The sequence below is a fragment of the Aedes aegypti genome, chromosome 1 (assembly GCF_002204515.2).
Source record: "Aedes aegypti strain LVP_AGWG chromosome 1, AaegL5.0 Primary Assembly, whole genome shotgun sequence".
In the NCBI taxonomy this organism is placed as follows: domain Eukaryota; kingdom Metazoa; phylum Arthropoda; class Insecta; order Diptera; family Culicidae; genus Aedes; species Aedes aegypti.
The window spans coordinates 33,397,427-33,420,814 of NC_035107.1; the positions used below are offsets into that span (position 1 = coordinate 33,397,427).

At 36.5% G+C, this 23,388-nt stretch overlaps 1 protein-coding gene across 2 annotated transcripts in view; it reads left to right on the forward strand.

Moving 5' to 3' along the window:
* The window catches only part of LOC5563924 (octopamine receptor Oamb), a 725,283-nt gene that overhangs the window by 513,094 nt on the left and 188,801 nt on the right, over positions 1-23,388 (forward strand). For both annotated transcript variants that reach the window (XM_021839348.1, XM_021839349.1), the window contains exon 5: positions 6,438-6,837. In XM_021839348.1, coding sequence (XP_021695040.1) covers positions 6,438-6,837 — 400 coding nt within the window. The remainder of the gene's footprint in view (positions 1-6,437; positions 6,838-23,388) is intronic.

The following is a 23,388-nucleotide window of genomic DNA, read 5'->3' on the forward strand; positions in this document are numbered from 1 at the left end:
AAAAAAAATACAATGTACACTCACCTATAGATTAACAGCAAACAAGACCATATATCCGTCGATGGGATGGGTTCTGGTGGCGAACCGCAGTTTCGGAAGCGAACTAAATATCGTTTCGATCAGTCACGGAAGCGCTGCGACTTTAGATGGTACACTTTTTGAACGCGAGTAGTCGCGCCAAAGACAAATTAAAGACCTTCATGTCCCTTGCAAATGCCCAAAATTTTATGGCTCATAAGGTAATCTAGAATGCCGTGAAAAGTGTATTGCGATGTGTCAAACTTGGGTACCTTTTGCACTACCGAGGGACCAAATGCAGTACTAGAAGTGGTACCCAATCTGAGCCCGAGTGCGACGGACCTGGTCGCGCGTTGTACGTTGTTGTTGCGAATATTTCAGGAGTCTGACCACTTAGAAAGATGACATCTTCGGCAAAATAGTTCAGTAGCCTAAGGGATTATTATTATTATAGCCAAGAAATTCGGGATTTTGCCACTAGGCGGCGCTAGTGAGCAAAAAACATTTGTTTCGCAAATATATCAGGAGCCTGATCACAGATGGTGTCTTTGGCAAAGTTGTTCAGTAACTCAAATTCTTTCTTTGTTTAATCCTTGAAGTTCGAGATTTTGCAAAATAATGATAGTCCGTGAGCTTCTGAACAACTTTGCCGAAGGTGCCTATTTAAGAAGTCGAGATCCTGCAGTATCCGCAAAACAAAAATTTCATGCTCACTGGCGCTACCTTGTGGCAAAATATCCTATTTCTTGGCTCAAATAATGATAGCTCTTGAGCTACTGAGCTACTTTGCCGAAGACACTATCTTTCTAAGTGGTCAGGCTCTTGAGATAGCTGCAAACAAAAGTTTCATGCTCACTAGCGCCGCCTATTGGCAAAATTTTGAATCAACTAGCTCGAAAAATGATATTCCTTAACCTAGTAAACAACTTTGTCGAAGACGACATCCTTATAAATAGTCAGGATCCTGAAATATCTGCAAAACAAAAGTAAAACTTCCATGCCCGCACTAGTGCCACCTAGCGGTCAAATTCCGAATTAAATGAGGTACCATCAGTTAGCGCTTCACCTCCAGAACATTTTTAATAAAGACCCCAAGTTTCTATATTATCTGGATTTTAAAATATGACGATTTCAAACTGTGGTTTCCTCAAACCGTACATAGTGCCTTCATTATTATGCAACTTCCATGTACATTTGTTGATTTTACCGTATTATAAAAGGCCATACTGCAAATAAAAACTGTCGAGTATTGTTCTTAAGAAGATTCTTGAGGAATACATTTTGGTTTGGTGTCGATAGATATCTTTGTTGCAAAATGATAGCATATAAATCACAACTGTTGTACAAAGTACAACAGCGCAACATCCCGAAGGCTAAGGGAGATCTGTCATTTGGTTTGGAAGTTTTTTCAGAGTTTCGGATTTCAAAGTAATATATTTTTAAAAATCAGTGGGGATTGTGTACAACACACGACCGCATGTGATTTGCTGCATTTTAATTTAAGTCAATTGTCATGATTGCAATCTTCCTTTAGTTATAATTCAGAATGTAATGGTTTGTGAATTTAAGAACAGTGAGGAGCTCTCCGTCCGGAGAAGTGTCCCAGTCATCGATATCGTCATCTCCACCGTAAATTTCAATTTGCCGTATTGTCAATTCTTCGTCTTCTTCTTAGCATAACGTACCATGAGACTTTATGCCCAAGGAAGTCAAGGAAATTTCAATTATCGTAAAACGGGGTAACTTTGATAGTTTTTTCGAAGAAAACTTGAATATTTAGACATGCTGTTTCAAAGAATTATAATTTATATTTTTAAAACAAGTACTGGCATCCTAACTATCGTGAGTTCAAGTCTCACTAGAACGCGTATTTTTTTGCAAATTCATGTCTCAATTTGTCAAACAAACACACTGTGTCTTCTGATTACAAGTTCCCAAAACTATGACCCATGCGTATATTTGACAAAATGCTATGAAGTTTAAGATCTAAACGTTCTACATTTTGTATTATTCAAGAGTGTACATGTTGATGCGAAAAATGTACATTTGTAGGGTTCCAATTTGCGCGTAATGCACCCCACAGACGCTCAGACGGTTTATCCAACATTGACTCCGCCCCCCAAGTTGAAGCTCATGTTGGTGCTATGTTTGACCGTGTGTGATGCTGCTTGACGAATCAATTTGACAGTTGGTGAAACCAATTTGACGGTAGACGAATCGGTCGGCCAAAATCAAACGAGTTTGATTTTGCTCAAACCACCGATGGGCGGAGCCAAATGTTCGACGAACCGATCGTACCGTCTGTAGGGATGTTGCACGAGTACCGACGTCATCATGTCAAATTGAAGCTTCGACGTCCCATGAACTGCCGATGCAGATGGGTGGAAAGTCAGAATGCGTGATGCATTATTTTGATCTATCAAATACACGCTCTTGAGTTGTTTCTATATATTTCACTATCGTTTCCAACTATCTCTAACCGTTTTCTTTAGCAAATTTACCAAGGATTCTGTAATTATTCCTCAACCAATTTCTCCAGAAATATCTTCAGAGAATCCATCAGCAGTTTCACCTGTGATTGTACCTGGATTTATTAGAAGTACCTTTAGGGCTACCATTAGAGTGCTTCTGAAGATTTTATCAGGAGTTGCTCCAGAAATTCCACCATGAGTTCCTTCAGAGATTCCAGCTAGAATTTCTTCCGAGATTCTATTAGGACTAGAGTTTATATCAGGAGGTCACCTAAGAATTCCATCAGGATCTTTTAGGGCTATCATAAGGAATTTCTCTATAGGCATTCTATCAGGAGTACCATCAGGAATTTTATCAGGAATTCCTCCAGGGATTTCATCAGGAGTTGCTATAGTGATTCCATAGGGAATTTTTCAAGGGATTTCATCAGGAGTTCCTCCAATGATTTCATCTGGAGCTCCTGCAAGATTATCTTTAGGAATTCATACAAGGGTTCCATCAGGAATTCATCCGGATTCCGTCAGGAATTCCTTCAGGAGTCATCATTAAATTCTTCAGAAATTTTAACAGGAGTTTCCTTAGAGATTCCATCAGGAGTTCCTCTAGAGATTGTATCAGAAGTTTCTTCAGAGATTTAACCTGGATCCTCGAATGATTACATCAGATATTTCTTCTAGGGATAACATCAGGATCTCTTCTGGGAATTACATCAGGAGTTCTTCTGGGGATTTCAAGAAGAGTTCCTTCTGGGATTCCATCTGGAGTTTCCCTGAGTCTTTCAATAGGAGTTCCCAAGGATTTCTATCAGGAGTTCTTTTAAGGATTTTATCAGGAGTTCCAATAGGGATTCAATTAGGAATTCCTACACGGCAAAACAACAGAAGTCGTTTTTGGCATTTCATCATTTCATCACTTCGACAAGTCGAGTCTAGTACACGACACTGAAGACGGCCTTACAGTTGAGGTCGAAATACGCGTATCTGTCAAAGGATACAAACTCTAGTGGAATTAAATGGTATAGTACTACATTCGTTTTTTCATCTACTTTTAGGTATTCTAAACAGCTAAACAGCTCGAAGATATATTATTAACTTCAAAGGTGTTACTAGGATTGTGCTTCAGGATTATCAAAAAATCCTCCAGGGAGTTAACTGATATTTATTCAGAGTTTCAAACAACACATTTCTCTAAATGCCTCAGGATGAATCCATAAAGTAGACCTAAAAGATTTTTTTTTCATTTCTGAAAATAAAAATCCATGGAGATATATCTTTAGAAATTCTTAGAGGTATCACCAAAGAAATCAATGGATTAATTCGTAGAGAGTTTCCTGGAGAGATTCCTTAGTATATTTCTGGAAGAACTTTTAAAGCAATCTCTGAAGGAGTTTCTGAAAGATTCTCTAAGGTATTTCCTGGTAGATTCCTTGGGAAAAATCCTTCAAGAAATACTGGATGGAATTGATGGATAAATTCCTTTAGGAATCCTCGGAGAAATTTATATTAGATTATTGAAGTAATAGGGTCCTAAAGCCCTGTCCCAATTTTTGTGCCAAACGCTTATGTTTAGGCCATAAACACATGTTTACTCAATCTTTTAATGTTTTTCGTTTGTTTAAGTCAAAAAACATTTTTTGAGTTATTTTTAGATTTTATCACACCTCTTGGCTTGAACTCCAAATTTGTGGGTGTATTTTGTTTCCCGTGTCCCTTCCAAAATGTCAGATATGAACAACCCCAGTGTTAAAAGTAAAACCCCTGAGGTGTTTTTGTCGACTAAACGAACGTCAAACATGATCAAAAGTGTCAAGGTTAATTTTTGGACCCAATTTTTAAATTAAAGTTTAAACATGATATAGTAGTTATATGAGCGAGAAAAATTGCTAAAGTAGTTGCAGGAACATGCTCTTTCGTGTGATTTAATAAAAACAAGATTTCATTAAACATTTTAGGACTCTATTCCTTCAGAAATCACAGGACGAATGCCTCGTAGGGTCCCTTCAGAGATACAAGGAAGAATCTTTGGAGGAAACACTGGTGGAGTATATAAAAGAATTTATTGAAGATTCTCTCTAGAGGAATACCGAAGGTTAACCTGGGGGATCCTCTCAAAAAATTACAAGTAGAATCTCTAATGGAAATCCTGCTGATCAAGTTTTGATCAATTTTTTTGCAATATTTATCTTGAAATCTTCAAGGCTTTCTGATGAAATTCTTGGAGGAATTGTTGGTGGAATCCCTGGAGGAACTTGATGAATACTTGGATAAATTGTGGGTAGTATTTGTATAGAAATGCGTGAAGTTTCGCTGGAGGAATTCTTAAATGTATCTTTAGAGGATTTTTTGGTGGAATTCTTGAAGGAAGCATTGGATGAACCACTGGAGAAATCCCTTGGGAAGTATTTGTACAGATCCCTGGAGGAATCTGTTGAAAAATTGCTAGAAAGAATCGTTGAAGAAATTCCTGGTGGATTTTCTGATGTAACTCCTTGAAGAATTTAAGGAGGAGTCCTAGCAGCAAGCCCTTAAAAAAGTCCTGGTGAAATCCTTGTGGGAATTTCTGGTGATGATTTTTTTTGAGAAATCCCATGAGAAGTATCTGAAAGAATTCTTGATGCGATTCCTGGGTAACGCGTGATGGAATCCTTGGAACTAACTTCTAGAGAAATTTCTGAAAAAATCTTTGAAAAAAATGTAATAACAATCTGGAGGAATTATAGGAGGCAGCCTTGGAGTTAGCCCTGAAGATATTCCTAGGGATTTTTTGGACAGATCTTTGAAGGAATCAGTTGTTGAAATCCACAATAATTTGTAGAGGAATCTCTACAGGAATCCTTGGAAAAGTATAGCTTATGGATTCCTGGAAAAACTTCAAAGCAGAATAACGAGGAAACGACTAAAAGATTCTGGATAGAATGTTTGAAAAAAAAAAATCCCTTGGCCATTCCCATATCAATGACTGCTCAGAATATTTCCCGAAAGAGACCCGTCATGATTTCTGAGTTTTGCCGGAATATTTCGTACGAATTATAACTGGAATTCCTCTTAAATATTTATTTCCTTCGGTACTTAAATGTTGCAAGTTCTTCTCTTCCTTACTGCGATTGTTGTCAGAAAATCGCGAAAAGATTCTCCCTCACAGCCACAGCATTCGAAAAAATTACAATCACATATTCACTAGACTCTCGGCAAGTCTAAAAACATGCGAAAAAATATCGTGTTGCTGCAACCAACCTTGACAGTCGGTCAAACGGTTGTATCAACATAAGCCGGTTTGACTAACTTGGGGGCGGAGTCAATGTTGGTCAAACCGTCTGAGCGTCTGTGGGCTGCATAACATCAACGTTGCTTTACGTTTGGTAGAATTCGAATGGATTACCTGCTTTGGCTAGGAGAAGTGGATTACCTTGTCATGAAAATATTTGTCAATTTTCATACAGAATCTGCGTTTTCTCAGCGATAAGTTCATTATGGACCAATGCACGAGTTCACCCGTTGACGTTTGAGCGGTGCCGTGTTATTTACGTGACCATGGCTACGAGTGAATTCGGCACCGCTCAAACGTCAAATTAGTGAACTCGTGCATGGACCAATGCACGAGTTCACGAATTTGATGTTTGGGCGGTGCCGAATTCACTGGTTTCCATGGTCACATAAATAACACGGCACCGCTAAAACGTCAAATAGTGAACGCGTGCATTGGTCCATTGGTCCATAGGTGAACCACTTTCCCTAGCCTATTTTATTTTTGATACCAAGCAAAGCTCAACAGTATCGAATTCACTTCGTTATCAATCTGCTGCCATCAAATGTCATTGAACCATGAATGGAATCTGACAAGTGAATCTCTCTCAAACCGACCTCCTCCAACCAGAATGCTAGCAATCCCATTTCGATTCATCATTCAATCTCACCACAATGTTCCCGCTCTTTTTTTCTTCCCCACAGGTGAAAGAGAACCTATTATTACCGTATGGAAATCACACGCTGGTGTCAATGTCACCGTCACCAGTCACTTCCACCTCATCGTATTCATCATCGCCATCAGTGTCGTCGATATCATCATCGTCTTCATCGCCATCAACAGGAACGTCCTCGGCTTTCAGCACCATAACCTCCTCCTCGATTGCCGAGAGCTGGGAAGTGGGAGGGATGGGCGAAACGTCCCCCAATCCGCCCCCCTGCCCGTGGACCTGCGAGCTGACAAACGACGCCGGATACGTCGTCTACTCGGCCCTGGGGTCCTTCTACATCCCCATGTTCGTGATGCTGTTCTTCTACTGGCGCATTTATCGGGCCGCCGAGCGGACCACACGTGCCATCAATCAGGGATTTAGGACCACCAAAGGTAAGTGGAATGCAGAAGGAAACTTCCCCCAGCCCAAAAGTTTCTCTTCCGATGTACTTTCCCTGTTTTTCCTTATTTTTTTCTTCTGCGGATGTTTTCTCCACCTGAATCCGTTCCGCCGACACCAAATGTCATACGCGCTATGTCCATAAGAGGTTTTTATGCAATTTTCGTGTTCTTCAGGATTTCTTCCACAGGAAGTTGCTCTTGGTCAGCAACCAAGGAAGGGTGAAAGTGGCATTAAACCCCGTTATGACATAGCGTGTGTCATTCATTTGGGATGATTCAAATATTACGTAATGTAAAATTTGTCAACTTTAGACCGCCTCCCTCCCCCTGTCGCGTTACGTTATATTTGAAAGATCCCTTCGGCGCCAAAGGGGCAGTGTTGCCAACTTTCCACATCCGAAAGCATCGTGTGACACTTTGCCTCTCTGGCAACACTGCCCCCTACTGTCTCTTACCCTGAACGCTCATTTCTGTTTGTCCTCAACATTTCATAACCTTATATCTTATATGGTCGGTGATAAATGTGGGCTACTCGTGTTTTCTAACCCCATCGTAATGAGAGAGATTACTCCTCCTAACCCAACCCGGCAACAGCGGATACACATCACTGATTTAATAAAAATTCCATTCCGAGAGATTGATGGCTTGATCCTAACCTCGTTTCCCGCACACATTATTCCCACACCCACACGCACACAAAAGCTGCGAGTCGAATGGTTCGACCAGTCACATCATTTTTGTCCCTTGCGCGGTGCTTAATTTAACGTTTTTACAAAAAAAAATGCCTACACCGCTGAACCATTAAAAAATCGTTGATTTATAGTACATGATCGTTGTATTTCAATATAAAACAATGTCGCTAAAATGTTGAAAAACAAGTGCGGCCAGTTTTTTTTTATTTAGCTCAAATCCAAGATGCACAGTAAAAATAATTGTAATTGAAGTAATCCTAGAAAAAAAAATTCCGCAGAAATATTTTTGGAAGTTTATCTGGAGGATTTTTTTTTGAATTTGTTAATAAATATCATAAAGGTATCATCTTGCTAGAAATTCTTACCAAAATTCTCGGATAAATTGCTCAATGGAATACAGAGATTTTTTTGTTTAAGATGCATAGGAATGAACCCTAGAGTACATTGCTGATCTGCACATGGGAAGTCCTAGAGAAATCCTGAACAACCAAAAATTAAATTGAATTTAAATTTGAATTAAAAATTAGTTCAATGAAGTTTACGGGTGATTGAAATACACACATCATGGGCAAAGCAAGAAAAAAAAACACAAGTATGCTATTAAGAACTGTCTTAATTTTTAGAACATGTTAAATAGTTGGACTGTGAAAAACTTTTTGAAGATTTCCTGTAGTTCACCAAAATTTCCATATTCCAAAGATTTCTCTAAAAATAATTATTTGAATAAATTAACAAGGACATTATTCAAGAACACAATTATTTCAAGAGCTTTTCTAAATATTTTAAAATATAATCTTTAAATATTAATTCTAGAATACTCGCATAACTTATGATCTCGCCCTAATAGCCATTGGTAACCGAGTGTGTAGCTTGTTATTTCCAAGCAACTGAATGGATCAAGATAAAAACTATCACCACTGTGAAACGGAGGAGGATCTTCTTTCTGGTGTAGCATTGTTAAACAACATGAACATCCATTGGTTTTCTCAGTAACACCAAGCTACACACTTGGTTACCAATGGTTTTACGGGCGAGATCACAAGTTATGCGTTACTTTGGTAATTTCTCTAGAGATTCCAACAAATTTCTTTTGCCATACCATCCTGGAATATCATCCACAATTCTTCTATGGAATAATTTGGATTACTGACACAGATTTTTCAGAATAAAAATAAATACAGTCAGGTCTCCTATTAGACACATGGTTGGGGGGCGTTATAGGAATCTGCGTTATAGGAGACTCAGGGCTTATGGGATTTCATCACTTTGGGGGTGTTGTTGAATATCTCGTATGCCAAAAGAGATAGCACAGTACTGTCTTCGACGGAGTTTCAGTGCTAAGTACGATCTACCTTTAGGAGTTGAGGATCATCCTTTTAGTTGAAAACTTGGCCGGTGGGGGCCCTTTTTCTGATTTGCACTGTATGAACCATGAGGGATAAGAATGCAAAATTTTGTAACATATGATATCTCTAGATCCTGATGTTTTGGAAGGTTGTTCAGTATCTCAAGGGCCGACATGCGGTGGTCATTCTGGTACGGAATTACGCCACCAGGCGGCGCTAGTGGTTATTTTTTTTTTTTTGCGCTCAGCTCAGTAGCCTGACCACTTAGAAAGATGGCGTCTGCGGCAAAGTTGCTCAGTATCACAAGGGCTAACATTATTTGAACCGTAAGTTTTGAAATTTTGCCACTAGGCGGCGCTAGTGAGCAAAGAATTTTTGTTTTGCGCATAGCTCAGTAGCCTGACCACTTAGAAAGATGGCGTCTTCGACAAACTTGTTCAGTAGCACAAGGGCTAACATTATTTGAGCCGAAAGTTCCGAAATTTTGCTACTAGGCGGCGCTAGTGAGCAAAGAATTTTTGATTTGCACACACGCAGAAGAATTTCTGTATGTTAAGATTACAATCCTGTCAATTACTTTTACTTACGCACAAATAGTTGTTTCGAAATAAAATTAACTTACGCCAACACTAAATTAACGTCAAATCAAATACACACACTTCTTTGATTGAGCTATCCACTTCTACTTATAACAATTATAATTTTGATAATTATCACTATTCGGAAACATTCACCTCTCTTGACTTGAAGGTCATGCTCACAAATCTACTTACTTCTAACATGCAAGGAATAGTGTAGGTGCTAAGATGAACACCTCTCACGCAGGAGACCACATATCAAGTTTGTCGACTCGCCCTTTGTTTTCATTTTTGCAATGTTTATTTTAGATCGATAAAGCAGCACCGAATCTTTTCAGTTATGTTGATAAAGCAGAACAAAATGCTGAGTAAACATTGCAATATATTGTAAACTCAATAAAATGCACTTTGGGTCAACTAAAATATAGTTAAATTTTGACGTTTGACGTTTGTAAATTCAATAAAAAATATAGTTGTCAAGAACTATATGGTATAGTTATGTTTAACAATATACTGTCAATTCAACTATATTTTTAGTTATCTCCAAATCAACCTTAAAATATAGTTAAATTGACCGGAAAAATGATTACGAACACTATATTTTGTTCTCCGTGCATAGCTCAGTAGCCTCACCACTTAGAAAGATGGCGTCTTTGGCAAAGTTGTTCAGTATCACAAGGGCTAACATTATTTGAGCCGAAAGTTTCCAAATTTTGCCACTAGGCGGCGATAGTGAGCAAAGAATTTTTGTTTTGCAAATAGCTCAGTAGCCTCACCACTAAAGAAAGATGGCGTATTCGGAAAAGTTGTTCAGTATCACAAGGGCTAACATTATTTGAGCCGAAAGTTTCGAAATTTTGCTACTAGGCAGCGCTAGTGAGCATGGAATTTTTGTTTTGCGCATGGCTCAGTAGTCTAACCACTTAGAAAGATGGCGTCTTCGGCAAAGTTGTTCAGTATCACAAGGGCTAACATTATTTGAGCCGAAAGTTTCGAAATTTTGCTACTAGGCAGCGCTAGTGAGCATGGAATTTTTTTTTGCGCATGGCTTAGTAGCCTGACCACTTAGAAAGATGGCGTCTTCGGAAAAGTTGTTCAGTATCACAAAGGCTAACATTATTTGAGCCGAAAGTTTCGAAATTTTGCTACTAGGCAGCGCTAGTGAGCATGGAATTTTTGTTTTGCGCATGGCTCAGTAGTCTAACCACTTAGAAAGATGGCGTCTTCGGCAAAGTTGTTCAGTATCACAAGGGCTAACATTATTTGAGCCGAAAGTTTCGAGATTTTATATATATACGTAGAAATCGGGAGAAAAAATGTTTTTTATAGGATTGAATTATCGTTGTAAATATGACGTCATGTAGATTTCAGTTCAACATCATGTAAAAATGTGTTACATGTCATGTAACCACTCAGGATCCTGCTAGATTACATGACATATAATAAGTTTACATGACATGTCATGTAAATATCCATTATATTTTACGCTCCAATTATGTGCATTATATTTCACAGAAATTTACACGTTTCGTTCGAACTGTGTGAAACTTCGCCGAAGACAGTTATATTCAATATTCAACAACACTCCCAAAGTGATGAAATCCCATAAGCCCTGGGTCTATAACGCTCTGGTGTGTCTTATAGGAGTGCGCGTAATAGGAGTGCACGTTATAGGAATACGTTTAATAGGAGACCCGACTATATACCTTATTAGATTTTGACTTGCACTGCGAGAATTTCCAATGAAATATAGACAAGTATTCGTTCACAAATCCGTTCAGAGATACCACTTACTCCATTAATTCTTATAGAAGTTTTTTTTTAGAAATGTGTTCTGGAATTCTTCAAATTTCCAACAAATTATTCCAGCAATTTACGGAGTTTTCTAAGCACTTCCACCCAGACTTCAAACAAATATCTCTGAAGATTTTATAAGCTTTCAGAGAATAATGCAAATAGGACAGAAAGCTACTATAATAAAATTTACCATGATTTATATGGAGTTTAATCAGATTAACCAAGAAACTTATTTTAAAATTTCACTAGAATTGAAAACAAATCTTCAAACCCATGATTTCTACTAAAAACATTTCCACATTTTTGGTAATCTTGTTTGCATTTGTCTTAAAACTTTTCATGAAGTGCCCTCTCGCAGGAATTTTATAAGTTGTCTGTAGGAAAATGTCTGGTGAAATTCTTTGAGAATATTTAAAGGTTTTGAAAGAACTATTTGAATATTATCATGAAAAACAAAACCCTGGAAATTGAGCAACTCTAAAATTTCTGGTCTAATCCCCATCAAACTTTTTTTGCATGAAGAATCAAAAATTGTTTTTACATGAAGAAAAAAATCCATAATTTCCATTTTTCGTATTTTGAAGGGCTCGGGACGAAAGGGGCTATTGCTGTTCTAATTTTTTCTTGAAAGTTCAGTTAATTATACGTTCACTGTCAAATTTTCAGCAATGCATGTATTTTAGTTTTTGAGATATATTTTTTCGGAAAATATAAAAACAGTCATTTTTTATCGGCACACACTGTAAGTCTCAGCGCATTAAATCGCAAAAAATCATAACTTTTGAACAGCTCAACCGATTTCCAATATTTTTTTATGGAATGAAAGCTTGAGATCTCAACTTTTCAGACAAAATTGATAGACCTAAAAAAAAAAAATTTACATGAAAAATTTTAAAAAATTTCTAGTTTTTTTTATAAATTTTCATTTAAAAAAAAATATATTTTCAAAGTTTCATATTTTTTTTTGAAAAGTTGAAATCCTCAGCTTTCATTCCATAGAAAAAGATTGGAAATCGGTTGAGCTGCTCAAAAGTTATGATTGTTTTAAAATAAAAAATCTAATGCGCTGAGACCTATGAAAAATGAAAAAATATATCCAAAAAACTAAAAAACATACATCGCTGAAAATTTGACAGTAAATGTAAAATTTTTTGAACTTTCAAGAAAAAATGAGATCAGCAATACAGGTCCCGAGGCCTTCAAAACACGAAAAAACGGAAATTATTGAATTTATTTCATGTTAAAAAAAAACAATTTTTGTGGAATTTTATATTTTTCCTGAAAAGCTCTCATTTCGTCCAAAAAGTTTGAAAATCGGTGGAACGGTTCAAAAGTTATATTTTTTTTTAAATAAAAAATTTGCAAAATCGCGATTTTTCTGGTCATCTCATTTCGGAAATGGTCACCCTGATCAAAAAATCCAAAAAAACGTGTATCCTTATTTCGGATAAGGTACCAAATTGCAAATTTTCACGGAATTCAGTGATCGGTTTTTCATGGAATGGCTGTATAAAAAAAAATACTTTAAAAAACTTGCAGTAATTCACAGTAATTCAGGAAGTTAAATAGCACAAGAAACAGTTGAGTTATTTTTTAAGCATCGTGAGTTGCTGAAAGAATACCTTAAAAATTGTAAAAAAAACTAAAAGAATTCTCAGAGATATTACATGTACTATCTTTGGACAAATCTCTCAATATTTTTAATCAGGAACCTTCAGAGAAATCTCTAGCTTGGTGGAATCCACGGTAGTTAGTAATAGAGATAGTTTCTAAATAATACTAAAAAGAGTTCCAGGGTAACTTGTTTAAAAACTGTTTAGGAAACTTTTAAGATTGCGAGAAGAGTTCATAGAGAAGTTCATGGACTACTTATTTCAAAACTGATTGAGAAATTTTCTGAAGAGTCTGGAGAAAACCATGAAAAATAATAATATTTTTGCTAGAATTTCTGAAAATTGCTGGAAGATTTCAACGCACGGAAATTCGGTATAAAAATTTCTTGAGGAACCTCTGGAGATTTTTTTTTTGTGAAATTCCGGAAAAAAGGCTGCAGATATCCCTGATAAAAAAATTGAAGAAATTCTTGGACGAAGAACAAAAAGTTTCTCGATGATTGGCTTGGAATAATGTTAAAAAAAAAAACTGACAAAATAACGCAAAAAATCGTTTAAAGTTTGTGAAGAAACTCGTAAAGAGGTATTCTGCTAGAAATGTTATTTATTGAATTGTTCATTAAATTTATCCTTTTCGCAATGCTTAGCCGAATACATTCATATTATCTTGGAAGAATCCTTCGATATTCCGAAAAAAAAATCATGGAACATCACTGGGGAATCCCGTGGATAAATAAATTCAGATTTCTAGGGATTAATGAAACAATCTGTGAAGGTATTATTGGACGAATTTCTGGTTGAACTGATGAGTTCTCAAGAACAATTGTTCTTAATCAAGGGGACTTCAGAATATATTGAAATCTGTTTAAAAAAAACATGCACAGGTCAGCTATTTCCTGACAAGCAGGGTTTTAAATATGCTAGAGGAATTTGCTGTGAATGATTTCGAAGAAATTCCTCAATAATGATGTCAAACATGATAAAGGAGAGCCTAATTTTCTGACCTACCAGGCTTAACTAAGAATGGAGCAAATGCCAACATTGAAAAAGCAGTTTTCTGCTTAAAATCAACAAATCAAAAACAAAATAATAAAAAAATAGCAATTTTAGTTGGAAAGTAAAAGAGTTGTGTTTTTTTTTCTCTTAGAATTGGAGAATTTTAAGCAGAAATCTTATTTTTCAGTTTTAACATATGCTTTATTTTTACTTGGGCCTTAACCCGAAAATGTAGACTTTATAAAGTTATCATGATAATTTAAAAGTTTGAAGTGGAAGATATTTTCCGTGCAACTGGAAGACATTGGAAAAAACCACCTGGCATCCCTGGTTGTTACATTGGTGAAAACAAGTGCTGCCAGTTTTTTTTTATTTAGCTTAAATCCCAAATGCACAGTCAAAATAAATCAATAAAGTTTACACAAAACTTTTTTTTTTTTTTTTTTGAGTGACCCTCCGCTCTCCCCCACACCAAAAAGCTCCAAAAGAGCCCCCTGGTAGTGGACACTCTTTTCTCAGCCATAGGCAACACGGCAAAATTGGAAATAAATCTACATTAAATGGCTGAGAACACATAAAATAAAGATTAAACAAAATTAAATGAGAGTATAATATAAAAAAAACAAATAGTGCGCTTCTAGTGGATTGATTATCCTTTTAAAGAAGAACACATATACAAATTTAAACTACATTAAAACATTACACCAAAATATATCGATTTGTTTGTAGACGGTTAACATACACATTAGGAGAGAAACAAAAGAGTTTTTTTTTAAATTAACAATTGAGCTACTTGCGTTAATAAGAAACGTTTGATTCTATATTTGAATAACGAACGACTTATAATTATCTGTAAACCGCTAGGTAGATTATTAAATCTTGATGGCCCAATGAAAGTAAACCGTTTTTGTCCGAAATTTGAATACGCCCGAGATCGTGAAAGATGATTGATTTGCCTAGTGTTGTGTAGCCTTGGCATTACATTTATGGTTAAATTATGAATGCATCTTGGATTACGCAAAATATTGTGAATCATGAGTAATGTTTGCTCTTCACACATTCCTTGTAGTGGCAAAATATTATGTGGAAAATCTGAATACAGTTGAACTGATGGAAACAGGAAGGGTAAATTATAAATTTGTTTTATACAACGATTTTGTAATACTTGCAGTTTTTTCAGTTTTGATTTGCATGCTCTTCCCCAAACAATGATTAAATAATTAAAATGAGAATGTATATGGGCGTAATAGAACATAAGCAAAGCTTTCCGAGAAACAAAACTGCTAACTTTTTTAAGAATGCCACACATGTGCGAAATCTTTTTTGCAATTTCCTTGATATGAGAATCCCAAGACAAAGTACAGTCAATATATAAACCCAGGTATTTGAATGAATTAACTCGCTCTATGGCAGTGGTACCCATCATTAAATCTGGGACAATTGGAATGCTTTTTCTAGGAGACCGAAAGATCATATGTTTTGTTTTTTTTTCAGATTCAACGTAAGCATATTTTCAGAAAAATATTCTTGAAGCAATTGCAGGTCTGCTCTCATGCTTGAAATAATTGTACATGGGTTGATATTCGGGTAGAATAAAGCCGTATCATCGGCAAATAATCTTGGAGTGCCTACTAGACGAATCTTGCTGATGTCGTTTATGTAAATTAGAAAAAGTAAGGGTCCAATATTACTCCCCTGAGGGACACCAATGTGTAAGCGCCTCAATGAGCTCGTTTCTCCGTTGTATTCAACGAATTGGCTTCTATTTTCTAAGTAACTAGAAATTATTTTGTTGGCAACACCTCTTATCCCATATTGTTCTAGCTTCCGCAGTAATATTCCATGATTCAAAGTGTCAAAAGCTTTTTTCAAATCTAAAAATAAGGCACCAACATACCTCTTGGAGTCGGTTTCCTCCAATATTTTATCGACAAGTTCAGTTATGGCAATTGTGGTACTACTTCCGCTTCGGAAGCCATATTGCAAATTATAAAGAGTATTATTGCTATCAAGAAAGCTAACAAGGCGGTTCATCAGCAATTTTTCAAATATTTTATTGAAAACTGATAAAGTCGGCACAGGTCTGTAATTATCCAATTGAGAGGAATCCCCTGATTTGAATATTGGAATAACTTTGGCAGTTTTCAGGCAGTCCGGGTAAAACCCTTCTTGAATCATTAGATTAAAGCATTCCGATAAAATACGGGACAATGTGATGACATTACTTTTAATTATCTTTGCCGGTATTTGGTCAGGACCTGGGCTCTTATTAGTTTTCAGCTCATTGATCAAAAGTACTACTTCATTTGCGGATGCTGGTTGCAAAAAGATTGAATGTGTGATAGGTTCTATGTGTCTTAATGGATTAGCACAAAGTGGAGTAATGTTTTCTGCTAACTTTACTCCAACTGTTGAAAAATGTTCATTGAATGCTTCACTGATCAGTTTTCTATCACATATGCGTTCATCATTGATTTCCAGAGCTATTTCAGTTTTGTTCTGCAATTTACCCAGGATCAAATTAATATTTTTCCATAATTTTGAATGTGACGTATTATTCAGGAGATTTTCATAGTAATTCTTTTTTGTTTGTTTTTTAGCCAAATCTAATTTTTTTGATACATGTTTCAACAATCCTGCTATGTGAGTGTTATTTGGATTTTGACGAGCCCTTTCAAGTAATTGTTTTTCATTTTAATTAATGTCCACAAATTTAAGTTCATCCACGGGCATTGTGTACCTTTGATTTTAACGGATTTTCTCACTGTTTTGGTACAGTTTTTCAAAATTGTGTTATACTTTGACAATATATCTTGAAGACATGTGTTTACATCTTGAATGGGTTCAATACTGTCAATATATGTTTTGAATTCATTTTCTAGTTTTTCATGATTTATTACCTTCTTGGATAATTCTATTCTACTTTTGTCAAAATGTATTTCAAATTCAGATAAAATCAAACAGTGATCGCTTAACTCATTCAATATGGTATGGTTGCGCAGACGATGTGCGTCATCCATTTTACATATAACATGATCTAAAATATTTGAACTACATGGTCTTGTGACGAATGTGTTCGTACAAATGAAACCGTATGACTGTAGAAGATTTGTATATTTCAAAACAGTGTTATTATTCGATAGATTAACCGGTACATTCATGTCTCCAAAAATTAGGCAAGGACGATTTGTATTGCTATTGTTCAACCATGTTTCTAAACAATCATGAAAACTATTAAAATCATATGATGGTGGACGATATACAGCATGAACATCAAACACTCCCACAGGTAACAACAATTCTGCATGAATGTGATGGAAACCGTCACTACATGTATTTTTAACAACATTGTATTTAATTGTATCTCTAACAAACATAGCTAAACCACCCGATGAGCTTTCTCTAGAGGAAAATATATGTTTGTAACCTATCATAGTATACAGCGCAGTATTTTCAGCTTTAAGCCAGGTTTCTCCAATAATAATGACATCAATCGGAGTCACAAGGTGGTCTACTGCCAACAGTATTTCCTGAAACTTCTGAAAATCATTGATCCCACGAACATTCCACTGCATGACACGCAATTGTTTCGGACATACACTCCCATTAAACAAATTAAAATCATCAATATTGCTATGACATAAATTCAATGTTTGATCCATTGCGTCTACTGTTTATACACACAAAAGCACATAAAATACAAACAAATTAAAAATTGAATTATCTAAATAATTTTCTTATGAGAAGCTGCCTGTTCGAAAGAGGTTGAGTACCGGTCAATTAAATCTACTAGATCTTGCCTGGTTCTAATTAAATCTGGTTTAGTATTCTCATCTTTTTTAACAAATATGCCACCTCCTCGTGAAGGCCACACGAACTTAATTTTGAATGTTTCCTGGTACCTACGCATTTTTCGAAGCAGTTCCGTAGCTAGCTGAGTTAGCTCATCCCTTATTGAAATGTTAGTTGGCTTGCCATTAATCAGGAAAGATTGGTCAATGTTCGTGGACAAAATTGAGCAAATGTCTTTTTTACGAGAAAGTACAATTTCCTTGACGTTTTTGTTTTTGAAAATTATTTGTATGGGTACCACAGCATTTGATTTGTTGTCAACATACAATCTTGCTGCAGATACAACGGAATTCGGAGGCAAGGTGATTCCAACTTGATCAAAAGTTTTATCAACCAAGTTCATGGTATTTTCATTTTTAACACATGGGAGCCCCATCAAAACAGCATTGTTTGAAATTGCTTTTCGATCAAATTTATCAACGTTATCCTCCAAACCATAGACAAAATTCAACAACTCGTCATGTGACTTTGACAAATCGGATACCTGCTGTCTCAAAGTATCATTTTCAATTTTCAGTTTATGGAAATCTGCCACTATTTCGTCGAACTTCGAAGACAGAAATTCTTGTGATCTCTCAATGGCCGCGGTTGCTAAACGCACCTCGGATTTCAACTGAGCCATCTGGGCTTCAACAACACTCGCAACAGTATCTTTCAATTCAGAGGCCAGTATGCTTATCGTTGAAGATCGACTGTTTTGCATCTCTACGATCCGTTTGTATATTTCCGAGCAGTTCACAGTGCAAAAGAACATATTTGATTTAGCTCGATTGATAGCACCACCAACAATATTTCGGCACTTAAAGTGAGCGCCAGAGAAACAATACATACACGAGATAATTTTGTTTACATCATGTTCACATTTCTTACATACAACGCAAATAGTTTCATTATCCATCTCAACTGATAATGCACAAGAATGAAGCAGAGAGAAAAACAAATACTTAAGCAGCGGAAGACAAACACAACTAAATAACTCAAAATATACGTTTAGGCGTACACAGAACAATCTACTACTCTATATGGGTATCTAATATTTAGTGAACTCTCTTTACCGTGGAAAAATCTATAGCTTTTTTGAGTTGATTATTCAAAATTTTACATTTTCATATTTATCCAAGCATACTACCAGACAAGCCATTCCATCAAGGATCCCACGACTCTACTTATCATAAGCTAAGAATCTACTAGCTATCGTTCGGTGTTTGCTGAATCAGTTGCTTCTCCGACCACAGCCAACTCTGTATGCATGCAAACTGTCTGAGCACAGCCGCATACAGTGAGATTGGCCCTTGCCTTCCACAACCGAAACACAAGTGCGTGAACAGTGACGTACTAGAACAGCTAATCTATTAGCCGTTTGTTCTGTATGCTCTAAATCAGACGCTTCTCCGACCACAGCCACCTCTGTATGTATGCAAGCTATCTGAGCATAGCCGCATACAGTGAGACTGGCCCTTGCCTTCCACGACAAACCACAAATGTGTGCAAAGGGACGTACTAGAAGAGCTTCGAGATTATTTTTTAGCCTAATAACTTTCCGCCACGGAACCAAACAATGATAGAACAGATCACCACAGTAGCAGCAGCAACAACAACAACAGCAGATGAGTAATATACAGTAAGGTATTACACTACGCCAAGCAAACTATATCATTTCCCAACTGAATGAGTATTCACCAAATTTATAACTCAATTTCTTCTGTAATTTCACGCCTTACCGTACTTATTATGAGTAACAGTGAACAATAATTACTAATGACACTCAACTATATGAAATGTTGAATTTTAGGTGAAGAATGTAATATTATTAGTAACATTTAATAAAGCACCAAAATCACTATATGTTAACCGCCACAAACAGTGTTGCCAGGAACTTGAATATCATAACATCTTCCCTTTCTTCTTGAAATGAAATCTGCCTCATTGATCGAGCTCATCACAATCAAACCTGAGAGGCCACCTAGTCGATTGTACTGTCCACCTCGACTTGACTCAGCCGAGCTTGCCTGCTGATCCCTGATCAATGTCTCCGACTTGATGATCGTTGATTCATTACCAGCAGGTGTACTGGTAGCCATATGACCGTGAGCACTCCGGAAACTGTCCTCTTCAGTATTAGCCGTCTGCCCTTCAGCCTCCATTGGTTGTTCTGGCGGTGTTCCACAGGTTATCGTAGCGTAGGCATCTCTTACGAATTTTCTGTTTCTGCAATAGCTTGTTCCACCAACCTTCAATCAGGTTGTCCCGATCGCTTAATACGCTATCAACTTTACCTTTTGTCCATTCTGATGGGACTTCCTGGCCCCTCGCCAACGACGGTAATCCCTGTGGTTTTCGGTCGTGGTAGAACTAAGACTTCACTTTGCGTGCATCGATCTCTTCACGGACTCGTTCTCCATCTATCGGCATAATATTCAGTCGTCCTGTTGATACCGAGAACAGACCTCTGGACGCTTTTGGATCGGTAAGTATCCGTCGGGCTGCGGTGTATTATGCACCCCACAGACGCTCAGACGGTTTGGTCAATATTGATTGCCCCAAGTTAGTCAAATCAAGTTTTGTTCGTGCGACTGCTTGACAAACTGTCAAATTTTGTTGCACCAACATTATTCACCATATTTCGAGTGATCTCTGCTCGTATAATGCAGATGTGATTATGCATCCGGAACTATCCGGAATAGAAGATGTTTTCGAATGTTCCGTGAATGTGATGCAGCAGAAGAAGACATCAGATTGCAATCAGCGAACAATTTGGCACGCGATTATTGTTGTGGCTCATCGTCAAACTCTGGTATTTGATCATTGGAAACATGTAGAGAGCTGGTTTCAGACAATTAGGCCGATGGGGTTTATAAAGTGACAAAACAAGAATGTAACCAAATGGAAATACTTTACCCCACTTGAATCTAAAATTTTTGCACTGAGTATTCCCAAAAGCAATAATGGAATTTATTATTGAATTGCGATTATTGAATTTTGCGATATTACTAGGACTGCTTAAATAAAGTACTCCAGAATATCCTCTCCACGATTTTCCCCAGTGATTTCTCTAGGCCTAGGGATTCATCCTAAATGGAATACTTCACGTATCGCTCTACAGAAACTCATCAAGAGATTCCTTCAGGAATTCTTCCAATAATTTCACCAGGGATTACTCCACAAAATCCTACACGGATTCAGTTAGAAGCTAACATCAGAGAATTTTTTCAGCAATTACACAAAAAATCCGTCAGGAATTCTTCAAATTTCACCCGGGATTCCTCAAAGAAATGCCACAAAGGTTTTCCCAGAACTTCCACCAGGGGTTTCTCCAAAAATTTACCAGGGAATTCTCCAGTTAGTTGCATCAGTATTTCCTCCAGAAATTTCTATCGAGAATGCTCAACAAATTATTCAAGATATTCTTCCTTTAGAAAATCTTCCAAAATTCCACCAGGAATGTATCCGGAAAATCCGCCAAGGATTTCTTCAGCGGTTCATCCAGAAATCCCACCATGGATTACTACATGAGATATGAGATATTTTCGAGATATTCTTCTAAGAATTGTTCTGGAAAATCCACAAGAGATTTCACCTGAAATTCCTTTAGGGATATCTTCAGAAATTCCTATCGAGATTCCAACAGAAATTCCTTCTGTAATCCTGCAAAATTTTCTAAGGATGTTTAAAATAATACACCAGCGATTACTTTAGAAATAGAAATTGGAGAATCCTCCACAAATTCTTCAAAAAATCTCAAACATCTTCCTTGAAGTTTTTTCTGTTTTAGATACCGAATAATTCAACCAAGTATTTCAGGGATTTCTTGAGAAATTTCTTCGGAGATTCATTCAGAATTTTCTGCAGAAATTAAACCATGAATTCCTGAAAAGTTCCACCAGAAACGAGCATCAGAGATTCTTTTAGAATGCTTCCCAGATATTACACCAGGAAATTATCCACAAATTCAACCAGGATTTTCTCAGTTAAAACCGCCAGCCATCCTCTAGTGATTTATACCTATTTTTTTTGCAGAAATAACGCCAGAAATTCCAAAAATAGTTACCATCAGAGATTCGTCCAAACATTTATCTGAGAATTCATCCTGAAAATTCCAGTTCTCCTTCAGAAAATCCCCCTGAGATTCTTTCAGAGATTCCTCCAGAAATTAACATCAAAGATTAGTCCAAAAAATTGTTTATAAATTGACTACAGAAGTTCTATATAAATAACTAACTTTTCTTCAGAAATTACGCCATGAATTCCTGAACAAGTTCCACCAGAAACGACTATCAGATATTCCTTTAGGATTCCTGCCAGATATTACACCAGGATATCATCCACAAATTAAACCAGGATCTCCTCAGTAAAATTTCCTTGCCATTCTTCTATTGTTGATTCCTCAACAGATTTCTACAGAAAATCTTTCTAGAGTTCCACATCAAACTTCTTAAGCATTTCCTCCTTTAGAAATTCTTTCAATGATTCCATCAGGAATTCTTTCTGAGAAAAATTTCAAGGGCTCTTCCAGAATAGCTTCCAAGGAACTCCTTCATTGATAATGTCAAGGGTTTCACCAGAATTTTTTTTGATTCCTTCAGAAATTCCACACATACATAATCTTCCAGCGATTCTCTCTTGAAACATTCCGAGGATTTCTCAAGAAATTTCTTCAGCGATTCATACATCATTTCCAGCAGGAATTCTGCCAGGAATTCCTAAGGAAGTTGCCATCAGGGTTTCCTTCAGAAATTTCTCTTAGAATTCATCCGGAAAATTCCAGTTCTGCTTCAGAAAATCCTCTAGAGATTCTTTCAAGGATTACTTGAGAAAATCCTTCAGAGATTCCTCATGAAATTACCCATCAAATTCCTTGAGATATTCCACTAGAAACTTCTTCTCGTATTAATTCTTAAAATTCCTTTGGGAATGTCTCCAGGAATTCTGCTATTCCTCTTAAATTTCTCAAAACAATTCTACAGGAATTTCTTTACACATATCCCCAGGAATTTTTCTAGAAATTCTACAACAAATTCTCACAAAAAATCTTCTGAAGAATTTTTCAGAAATTTATACCAAGGATTCCTCCAAAAATTCCCTCACGATTCATCCATTAAGTATTTTAGAGATTTTTGCAGAAATTCCTCAAAGAATTCCTACAAAAATTTCATCAGCAAATCCTCTAGTATTTCATCCAGTAATATCTCCTTCAGGCTGTTTTTCATCAAGTGCTATACGAATTGCTTCAGGAGTTTTTCCATGAATTACTCCTTCAAGTATTCCTTCAGAGATTCCTTCTGAAATTTTACAATTTGTCCTCCAGAAATTACTTCAGAGCATCCACCAGATATTTTCACGAATTCTCCAAAAAGCTCCTTCGTTAATTTGTTCAGATTTCCACAAGAGTTTAGAACAGGGATTAGTTTACTAAACTGGATAAACTATTCCAGCTATTTGTAAACGAACAGCTATTTGTTTAATTCAAGCTTAGCAAAACTTTTCATTAGGTTGCTTAAGAAATTTCTTCACGGATTTTCTCCAGGAAATCATCGAGACATTTATTCATGTTTTTTTTTTTTTTTTGAGAATGATCCATGATTTGAAAAACAACCGTAAGCTACTTCATGATTTTTTGCGGGTATTTTTCCTGGAATTCCTCTCGAGATAAGTCCAGAATTCCCTCTTC